The sequence below is a fragment of the Kryptolebias marmoratus genome, linkage group LG3 (assembly GCF_001649575.2).
Source record: "Kryptolebias marmoratus isolate JLee-2015 linkage group LG3, ASM164957v2, whole genome shotgun sequence".
In the NCBI taxonomy this organism is placed as follows: Eukaryota; Metazoa; Chordata; class Actinopteri; order Cyprinodontiformes; family Rivulidae; genus Kryptolebias; species Kryptolebias marmoratus.
Window position 1 is genome coordinate 16566968 of NC_051432.1, and position 10175 is coordinate 16577142.

Here is a 10175-nt window from a genome sequence, read left to right on the forward strand (position 1 = left end):
AGTGTCCAGTTCTCTTCAAACCCCACCCCTCTGGTCTGAACCGAGAGTTTAAAAAAATCTAAACTTTTGTTTGTTTTTTCTTTCTAAAAAGTAAAGTTTTTGCAAAATAACACCCCCACTGAATCCCTAACTGTCTGAGAACTGGCGCTTTAATACAGGTTTCAACTGGCGGCTCCTGGGACAACATCCGGCCCCCCGGTGAGCTCAGTCTGGCCCACCCATGAGTTCATTTAAAATAAAACTAAAGGGTAATGACTGTATTTGTCATTGAGCAATTCAGCTGAAAAGCCCTGTTATGTTTTTATCTGCTATAACAGAGTCCTCCCATGTTGTAAGATCATCTGACTGAGCAAGTTATTTAAAGGAGACATTTTGTTCATACTTAAAAACGCTGCTGATATAATAATGTCTCATTAAACGGTCCTGTATAAAAGGTCTGCAGCCATTTTTTTTTTCTTCTTCTCTCTCTAAATGAAACTCATCCAGAGCCTGACTTGAAGCTTTAGGTAAACAAAGCACAAGTCATTAAGAGTTTTTAAAATCCCACATTTAAAAGCTACTGCTCATTAGATTATAAAATTAAAGATCTGTCATAAATTGTTGACATTTATTGGCAGTTTAACATGTCAGGGCAAAGAAAGAGACCAAACTCCTGTTCATAAAGTTTAAACTCTGAATTATGCCAACGCCTGTCACTCCTGTTTATATAACTGATAAAAATAATAATATGGGTGTAACAATTACTAATAATAAACTGTTAATTAATTCTGATTTAGTGAATTTATTGTCATAAAGACAAAGACTTTCATTCACTTCAGCTTCTATTAAGTCTTTCTTTTTTTGACTTGACTCATTTTTATAAAATGCCTAACTGTATTGACTCGTAATAATATATTTTACTGCACTTTATCGTAAAAATGTTTACACTTTTAGAAAACATGGAAGGAATTTAAAATAAAAAAGTAGCTAACAGGCTAACAAACTACTAGCTCAAACTGTTCCTGTCCTTGTAATATTAGTATCATTTTCTCACAGATGTTTCATTCACAGATTTGTATAAAGTTGGGTTAAAAATCCCCAACAGCTAACAGCTGAACTTTGTATTTTAACACAGAAGAACGGTTTTATTATTTGTTTTCTGATCCTCTCAGTACAAACATATTGATTTCACTCTCAGGTTTCCTAAAATACTACTCAGAAAGTTGGCTGAAAGTAAAGTAAATGAAGATACAAAATAAAATCCAGAGTTAAACTAGAAGGAGAGAACGTAAACCTCCACAGTGTGAATAAAAACTAGTGCGATCCGGATCATAATCTGGATCAGCACCAACATTTAACCCAGTGTTTTGTAACAACCCCAACATTTCCTGAACATTTCACCCAAATCTGTTCTTTAGTTTTTATAGACAAACAAACCAACGGACACAACAGAAAACAGAACCTCCTAATAATTAAACATATAAACTTATCAAACATTTACTTACCGAGTAGACAAGCTAAGCCACCCATTTTACACGTGTTTATTTAGTTAATGGATAAAGAAAGAGCAGCAGTTATCCTAAAAAAAACATTAAAAATGGAAAAAACCTACCAGGAGCAGAGGATCCCCGCTGTGTGGAAAAAGAAACACAGGTTGTGTTTTGTGTCCCACCCCTGTGTGTGAGCAGTGTTTGACTGGGGTTTTCGTGTTGCAGACTCTGTGGGATGTGTGGACCCGGAGGAGTGTGTGAAAATCTGCGGGTCCGAGGTGGGATGCACCAACATCGCGTTTCCTAAACTGGTCATTGAGCTCATGCCGAGCGGTGAGCTTTTACTCAAATTTCAGTCACTGTTAAAAACCTTGACATGTTGTTGTTACCTGGACACATTTCTACGCCCGTGCGTCTCTCTGTGTGTGTTTAAGGCTTGAGGGGACTTATGATAGCGGTGATGATGGCTGCTCTGATGTCTTCACTGACCTCCATCTTCAACAGCAGCTCCACCATCTTTACCATGGACATCTGGAAGAAACATCGCCCACGAGCCTCTGAGAGGGAGCTGCTGTTGGTCGGCAGGTATGCAGGACAACGCTGAGGGACGCTAGTCAGAGGACATCTGTCATGACGTGGACAGTTCTGGTTCGCCCTGTAACAGATGAGCCTCAAAGTGATAGTTCAGATCTTTTAAAGTGGGGTTCTGTGGAAAGCTTATGAACAAATAGTACCTTACTTGTTGTAGATGGCTCTTTTGACGACCTCTGTTCAGAGAAATGGGGTTTAATTCTGACCAGACTGACGAGCTAAAGGCTGGTTACCAAACTGGACAGCTCCAATCTTTAAGATTATAAAAATCTGACATCACCGTCAGTTTCACTTTCCAGTCATACCAGCAGATATGTTGTCTTTGTTCAAAGAGCTACCTGCAGCAGGTAAGACATTAGTTGTTGGTAACTTCTTCACAGAAGCCTGTTGCTTTAATGCCAGGATGAATGAGTTAGCTTGCAGACAGCGCCAGAGGCCCTGACTCCTCTCGTGTTTGTCTCAGGATCGTGACGGTGATCTTGGTGGTGGTGAGCGTGGTGTGGATCCCCATCCTTCAGTCAGCCAACAGCGGGCAGCTGTACGACTACATCCAGTCGGTGACGAGCTGCCTGGCCCCGCCCGTCACAGCCGTCTTCACGCTGGCGGTCTTCTGGAAGAGGACCAATGAGCAGGTACGACCGACAGCGCGTCGTGTAGATTCACTCAGAATGCACTGACGGAGGAGCAGGACATGTTTTACATCACGAGACCGGTTTGAGTCGATCATCTGGTGAGTTCAAGATGCTGCTTTTCAGCATTCAGAGACAAGCAGACTTTTAACTTTTTACACCATTCAGGACACCAGACTGTCATATTGTTAGAGAGATGAGTGAAAAGGGCCACTTCATAATCTGAAGTGGGAAAAAAACAACGCAATGCTGCTTTAACTACAAACCCCTCGGTGAGTAAATATTCTGATAATTTGAGAACTGACCAACTCCTGGGAGTTTGAATTCCCACACCTCTTTCAGCTCCAATAAAACAATAAATTATGCAAATCCTTAGTTTTAGTTAAGTTGATCTGTTCAATTGAAAGAAATCCTCAACTTCTCAAAAAAAGCTCCCGTGTAAAAGCTGTCTCAGATTAAGGACAGTGTTGAAAATATAATCTCAGAATGAACAGGGGGGGAGACAGAGGCCAAAAACGGAAATAAAGCAAACATTTAGGTGAGCCTTATGGTCCAGAAAATACAGTAGTAAATGTATTTTTCACACAGCAGCATCACAAACAGTTTGTCAAACTCATATAAAATAGTTGAAATAACAAACAAGATAAATCTAACCTCCCCCTAAACTGCACTGGTGGAGTTTTATTAGCCCCACATGACACTGAGCTTCGCTCAGCAGTTCCTCTCCCTCCTTTGTGCGCTGTTCTGTTTGCTTTAAAAGTGCGAACACACTTGAGAGTTTGTTTATGGTCCTCACTCTTTTTTATGAAGTGATTTGTTCACCGTTTCCTGGGTAAGGACCAACTTGAGTGAACTTTGTTCTCGGCCTAAAGCGTGAAACCCTTTGTCCCGGACCAGGTGTGAGCGAAAGTTTTCCTGCTAGATAAAGACTAGAGAGTGACACACAACAGGAGGTGCACATCCTGAGACAATAACTCGTGTTGAAACATTGTTCGCCTGCAAGTAAGGACCAGTCTGCTGAATGTTTCAGATTTTTATAAAGTAAGTCCTGGGTGTGTCTGTTGTCCTCTGGCACCCTGTTCAGAGGCTGACTTTCTCATGTTTTTCAGCACAAACAGGATTTTTTTTTTCCTTGAATGTTACCATACACCAACTCAGAGGAGCTACAAAGATTAGAGTCTGCTTTTATTATTTTGGGCTCACAAAGAAGCTGTATGAGGTTACAGTATGAGTTACAGGTCAAAGGCCATTTCAATTGCCTGCACTTATATAAAACCTTTTTATACTCTTCTAGCTTCCATAAAAAGAAGTGAATGAATGCACACATGCAGCAGTCTCTGCGGTTATTGTTTCCATTTTTACTGAAACACAGTGAGCCCCTCTCTCTCCACGCACGCCTCTGTTATTTAAAATCATTTTGACCACACTCACGTCATAAATGATGCTAATATCAGTCAGTCAGCTGGTCAGTCCACCACTGTAGTTCAGATGAACACATCCTAACAGCGTGGTCCCCTGAAGGTGTTTCCACCTGATTCTGATCATCCAGCAGGTGGACTCTTCCGGTAAACAACCAGGACACGTGTTGGTAAACACATTTGTCTTTTTTATTTGGCAACGACAATAATGTCAACGTGAACAAAATATTCAGCTCAAAACAAACCAACTAACAAACGAACAAACAAACAAACCATCCATCCAACAAGCTAACTATATAAACAACAAACTAACTAAACACCATCCAACAATTCAACCAAAAAAAACAAACAAACCAACCAACATCCATCCAGTCATTTAACTAACAAACCAACCAACTATATAAATAAATTAATTAAAAAAACTAACTAAACAACAAACAAACAAACAAAGTGACCAACAATAGAGCCCTAATTCTTTGTGTGTTTCCTTTTAAGAAGTCAAATTTTAAAATAAATTTATATATATATATGTGTGTGTGTGTGTGTGTGTGTTTAAAGTGATCTTGATCAATATTTCTCCAGGTTTTTTGAAGGTCTTTCACAGTTTTATTTTCCTTTTTTGTACTTTGGCTTCTTTCTCGCTCCTTTTCGGTCAAGTTCCTGACCTTTTTCATTGTTTCTTGTTAGTCAGACCCAGAAACTCAGACCTCAGATATTCGGTTCAGACTCGTGAATCGTTCTGGCATGAAGCAGCTCCCACACTCAAGGAATTAATCAGTGTTGTGTCGACACGTAACAGACAGCTTGGCAGCAAAATACATTTAAACTTGATCTTGAAGCATTTTGTTACCAGCAGCCTGTTTGTTCCCACTCCTTTAGTCGACTCTCTGAAGAAAACACAGTTTGACACATAAAATATGTTGTTTATTTTAGTATTTTAACACCAACAAGGTGATTCCCAAAGAGGGTTTAGTCGATGATCAACTGAAGGATGCTACATTTCTCAGGTCTTCTGTGGGTAGTTTTCTTTTAGTCCTGCCACTTCTCCACTTTTAATCAAAACTGCACAATATGCTGTCATTTTAGCTGCAAGAACTGGACAGAAAATGAGTGAAAAAGCCAACAAAGTCCACAGAAAAACATTCAGAATGTCTGAAGAACTAGCGATGAATATAACTTTTAAAACACTATAAGAAAGTCTGGCTGCTTGGAAACAAGATGTAAAGAAGTTGAGGGTGGTTTAAGAGTTGTGCACATTACAGCACCTGCACGTGTGGCCCGTTCTGCACATGCAAACGGAGACGGAGACGTCTATGCACGCTCACATTCCAACATAAAACGAGTTCAGAAATGTGGACAGAAACCAGATTGCCTCCAAAAACCTTTCGACCTCTGAAGCAGTCATTTAAGAAGACTTACTCACATAATAAAAAAAAAGAAAAGAAAAGAAAGAGAAGTAAATGTTTTACGTCTTGTGATAAACCAGTGAGGAGGTTACTGTAGAAATCTAAATGGCGTAGATTTACAGGGTCTAAGGACGCACTTTGCTGCACGTCTTATATCACACCTGAGTGGAGTACGATTACATGAACACGGCTTCGGTTGTGTGAGAATAGAAACTGAATGGCCTTTGACCTCGAGCAGCAAATATAACTCACCAAGTTTAATACGTGTTGCAAATAACGTCAGTAGTGCACGTGGCAGCAGATGCACTGTCGTCAGGCCACGAGGCAGTCGTTAGAGCCCAAACACGGCCCCTGATGGCCGCCCTGATCCTGTCCTACAAAAACAATCAAGCTATCAGAACATCTTTAGATGTGACACAGCGTCCAATTATTCCTCAGTAACACAACCATTAAGTCTGAAGACGTTCAAACAAACTGCTGTCGAGATAAGAAAGACAAACTGACACGAACCGCTTGATTTACGATTGAGATTACATTTATCTTTTCGGATCCTTAATGTGACAAGCTAAATGGTTTTTTTTTTAAGTGTTGAGTCAAACAGGTACAATCACATTCTCTGCTGAGGCTTAAACAAAAGGGAACAGAGAACCAACAGTGTTCCTGTCACTGAGCCGTGACATAACGATGACAGCTCAGGATGGTGGGAAAGTGTGAGAGCTGCTTCGGGAATCCAACCGATCCCTCCAGGTGGAGAAAGTCGCGTGTTTCGTTACAGGAAGCGGCGCGGCGCGGCTCATTTGCTTCCCGTGTGTGTTTCTGTGATTTCAGGGCGCGTTCTGGGGCCTGATGGTGGGCTTGGTGGTAGGCGTGTGTCGGATGGTGTTGGAGTTCGTCTTCCCCTCTCCCGGATGCGGCGTCGTGAATACAGCGCCTGTGGTGTTACGCGGCGTGCACTACCTCCACTTTGCCATCCTGCTCTTCGGGCTCACCGCCGGCGTGATCTCTGTGGTCTCGCTGCTCACGCCGCCGCCCAGCCAGGAACAGGTGGGCTCACAGCCACACAGCACTATCTGGGATCCATGATCTCTTTCTGTTGGTTTCTGTAACCTTATCTGCCAAAGGTAAAACCGGTAAATCCGTGGTAATGAAACATTTGAATGTGGATTATCCAAAGGTGGTCTACACGACACAGAGGAAATCTGAATCCAAAAGATAAATCCTGAATGACAAAACTAAATCCTTCAGCACAGTAGATTTATTGTTAAACACTTTGACAACAAGCTAAGCCTTCATATCTGACGATTCATTGCAGCTCGTGGCCCATTTGTCACATCTTTCGTTGCTCAAGCCCGTGCATGAACCCAAAAGGCAAACATCAGCTTTCTGAAGGAACGCCCTGCCTTAACATGGTTCAAGAGAATTAGCCAGAGTTGTGTCATTTATACATTCACCACACTCAGCGTGCATACCAAAACCTCAAGCAAACTACAGAATAGCCTCAGATTTACAAACTGTAACACCACACGCTTTATACAAGCTAGGAACTCATGTATACAAACACACCGCTGCTCACGCCTTGACCACACCTCTCTGTGTTGTCCCTCGTACACTCGGGGTTCGTCAGTGCTTTGCAGAGACGGGGTGAAGAACGACTGCCCCAAAACAAAATAAAAACGAAAAAAAATAAAGCTCCAAACCCAGAACGACCCTCAGACAAAACAACAGCAGCAATAAATGGAGGGACGTCTGCGATAGATTACATCTGTTCAAACACGCACCAGACAGCAGCAGAGACACAACAGCTGGTTGCTCAACGTCTAATTTTGTATTAATGGATACGCTGCATGTGTCGTCCCTGCAGCACTGAAGGAAGAACAGAAAGCATGCAAGCAGAAAAAGAATAAATACTAAATGTGAACTGAGACCACTGAGTCTTAAACACGAGTTCCACTTAACAAGAAGGAAGGTTTTAAAACAACAGACCTTTTTCCTTCAAATATTAAAACTAAAACACTGTTATTAGACAACTGTGACTATTAAAGTGCTTAAATCTTCTACTTTTGCTTCAAAGCTGCAGACAAATAAAGTAAAACAGCCAAATTTCAACAAGCTTTTATTGCTGGTAAATTAATACTTTTTTAATCTAGCTGATATGTGAACTCTAGCTTTCGGCAGATTTAAAGGAGGACTGGGCTTTTTACTTTTTTTTACTTTGCTTCATCTTTTTATTTTGAATTAAATTAAAGGCATGTGTTCAAACAGATCTAATCCATGGTTCTCTTCTCGACAAACGTGTTAGCTGTCACTCAGAGGAAAGAAAAAGAAAAAAATATATATACATGGTTTGAACATTTTGTTTTCTCCTTTTCCAGGTGTGCAACCTGACCTGGTGGACAATAACTGAAGAGCGACAAAGAGAAATCCCTCTGCAGAAAGTGTCCCCCGTCAGCCACCGTAGCGCTCACGGTAAAAGTCGGAGCATTTTCTTGGATTAAAACCCAGACTGGATCTGCAGTGGGGGGGAAGCGGCTCATGTTTTTGTGTGAGTAACTTCCTGTTTCTGCGGTCTGTCTGTGTGTGTGTGTGTGTGTGTGTGTGTGTGTGTGTGTGTGTGTGTGTGTGTGTGATGATTACGCAGGCTCGGAGCCAACATGTGGCGTGACGTGCAGCCGGGGGGCGGGACTGTGCATCGCAGCACTGCGGCGCTCGGAGCAGACTCCCGCTCCCAAAGTCCCCAGCATCCGAGAGAGCGTGTTGTGGTCCAGGTTCTGCTGCGCCAACGCGCTCCTGCTGGTCAGCGTCAACATTTTCCTCTACGCTTACTTTGCCTGAGCGAGGGGTCAGGGGTCACGCCACGCCTCGGCTTCCTGCTGAGCCTCTGCAGCGGCTGAACTGGAAACTGAGGCTCGGTGGGCCAAGGGCGTCTGTCACTCGTTCATTTTTATTTAGATTTCACCAGACCTTTTAATAAGTAGTTTCATTTTCTCATATAAAACCAGTCAGTCTAGTTTTGGAAGGAGCTACAAAAATCATTTATCACAACCGTCTGCATCACCAGACTCCGACCGTCTTTGAAGGAAACTTCAGATGCCTTGACGTGGTGTCCTGTGGAAAGCTTATGAGCAGTTAATATCTTACATGTTGTAGACAGCTTCAAGAATGACCTCGGTTTGGAGCTGTCGCAAAAACAAACTCAGCTGAAAAGGTTTCACAATGGTTCGTTTGAACACACTTTTACACCGCTGTCAGTTTAATTTCACACTGTTATTCCGGCAGAAACACTGGGATATTTCTGCAGGAAGTGCCGCAGCCAGCTGCTGCTGCTGCTTCTGCAGCTTGCAAAACCCCAAAGATGCTTGTTAATAACTGTGTATCGCAAAATCTGACAGATTCTGAGGGTTTATACGACGGCGTTCACTTGAACCAGTCAGATTGGAGCTGTTTTCAGTCCACTTTGGTTTTAGCCCCTCTCTGACTAGCCATTAGCTTGTCAATTTGATCCGAATTAAACCTAATTTCTCCAAATTAAGGTGATTCAAAGAGCTATCTACAACAGGTAACATATTAATTGATCATAAGCTTTCCACTTGAAAAGATCAGAACTTTTGCTTTAAGTTGTACTACTAATAATATGTTATTATTATTATTATTATTATTTATATTACTGTGATATTTCCAAATGAATTTGCAACCCAAAGTGCTCCACAGACCAGATTAAAAGTTACTGTGAAACCTAAACACTAACAGTGAAATCCAACATTTATAAAACCACATTTTGTTTCCCTCTTATCTAAAATATAAATCTTTTTAAGTCTATCAAAGCAGTTTACTGCTCAAATTAAGGGATCTGGTTTATTTTTTAGAGTAAAGTCAGTTTTAACACTAAAGGAAGCAGATATGAGAAGTTATGGTTATAAACGAAAGTAAAAGTACGTCAGTGAAAACTAAAAGACAGAAGTAGTTTTTATTCCTCATCAAACTTCAGCTCCATGAATTAACTGCAGTAATAACTTTATTTATTATCCTTTAATAAAATTTCAGAGTTGGGCTGTAAAAATGATCCGGAGTTGAACAGAATCCCTGCTGTGAAATATTTAATTACCTTTTTAGACATTAATTGTTTTTCTGTTCAGAACCTCAATAAAAAGAAACTTCCCGAAACGTTTCGACAGCTCATTATTAGCTGTCACATTTTAACACAAATAATGATTTCAAAATAAAAGTTTCACATATAAAAACGGAATGAATAATGTGTAGTTGAAATATAATTTTTGGATTAGTCAGGATTTTTGATGTGTGTTTCAGGACTTTTATTTTGGGTTTTTTTCACATGCCTTTAGTTTTTAGCCTTTTTTGTGTCGTTCAGTTTGTTCATAAATCCAAATTTTATTTTACGAACCCAAAACCTCTCTCAAATCCAGATGTAAGAATTTATTTTGTATTTTAAACACATTGCACGTTTTAAAGCATCCATTACAAGCAAGACAGCACGACAAACTCAGTTTTAATGTCTTGTTATGCCAATAATTCCTCAAGAAGTTTTGTGAAACAGCTTGTTTGTTGCAAAAACTACAGCCTCTAATAAAAAAATCTTCACTCCTCAGATGTTTTTTTTTGTTTCGTAGTTAAACTGAAAGATTTCTGCAAGAATGCATAAAGATG

General features: G+C 40.7%; 1 protein-coding gene across 1 annotated transcript in view; it reads left to right on the forward strand.

Annotated features, from left to right (window-relative positions):
• Nucleotides 1–10116, forward strand: part of slc5a10 (solute carrier family 5 member 10) — a 25265-nt gene extending 15149 nt beyond the window's left edge. Inside the window, exons 10-15 of the mRNA XM_037974742.1 lie at nt 1695–1802; nt 1904–2054; nt 2524–2692; nt 6342–6557; nt 7886–7979; nt 8152–10116. Coding sequence (XP_037830670.1) covers nt 1695–1802; nt 1904–2054; nt 2524–2692; nt 6342–6557; nt 7886–7979; nt 8152–8345 — 932 coding nt within the window. The 3' untranslated portion in view covers nt 8346–10116. The remainder of the gene's footprint in view (nt 1–1694; nt 1803–1903; nt 2055–2523; nt 2693–6341; nt 6558–7885; nt 7980–8151) is intronic.
• Nucleotides 10117–10175: the final 59 nt, after the last annotated feature.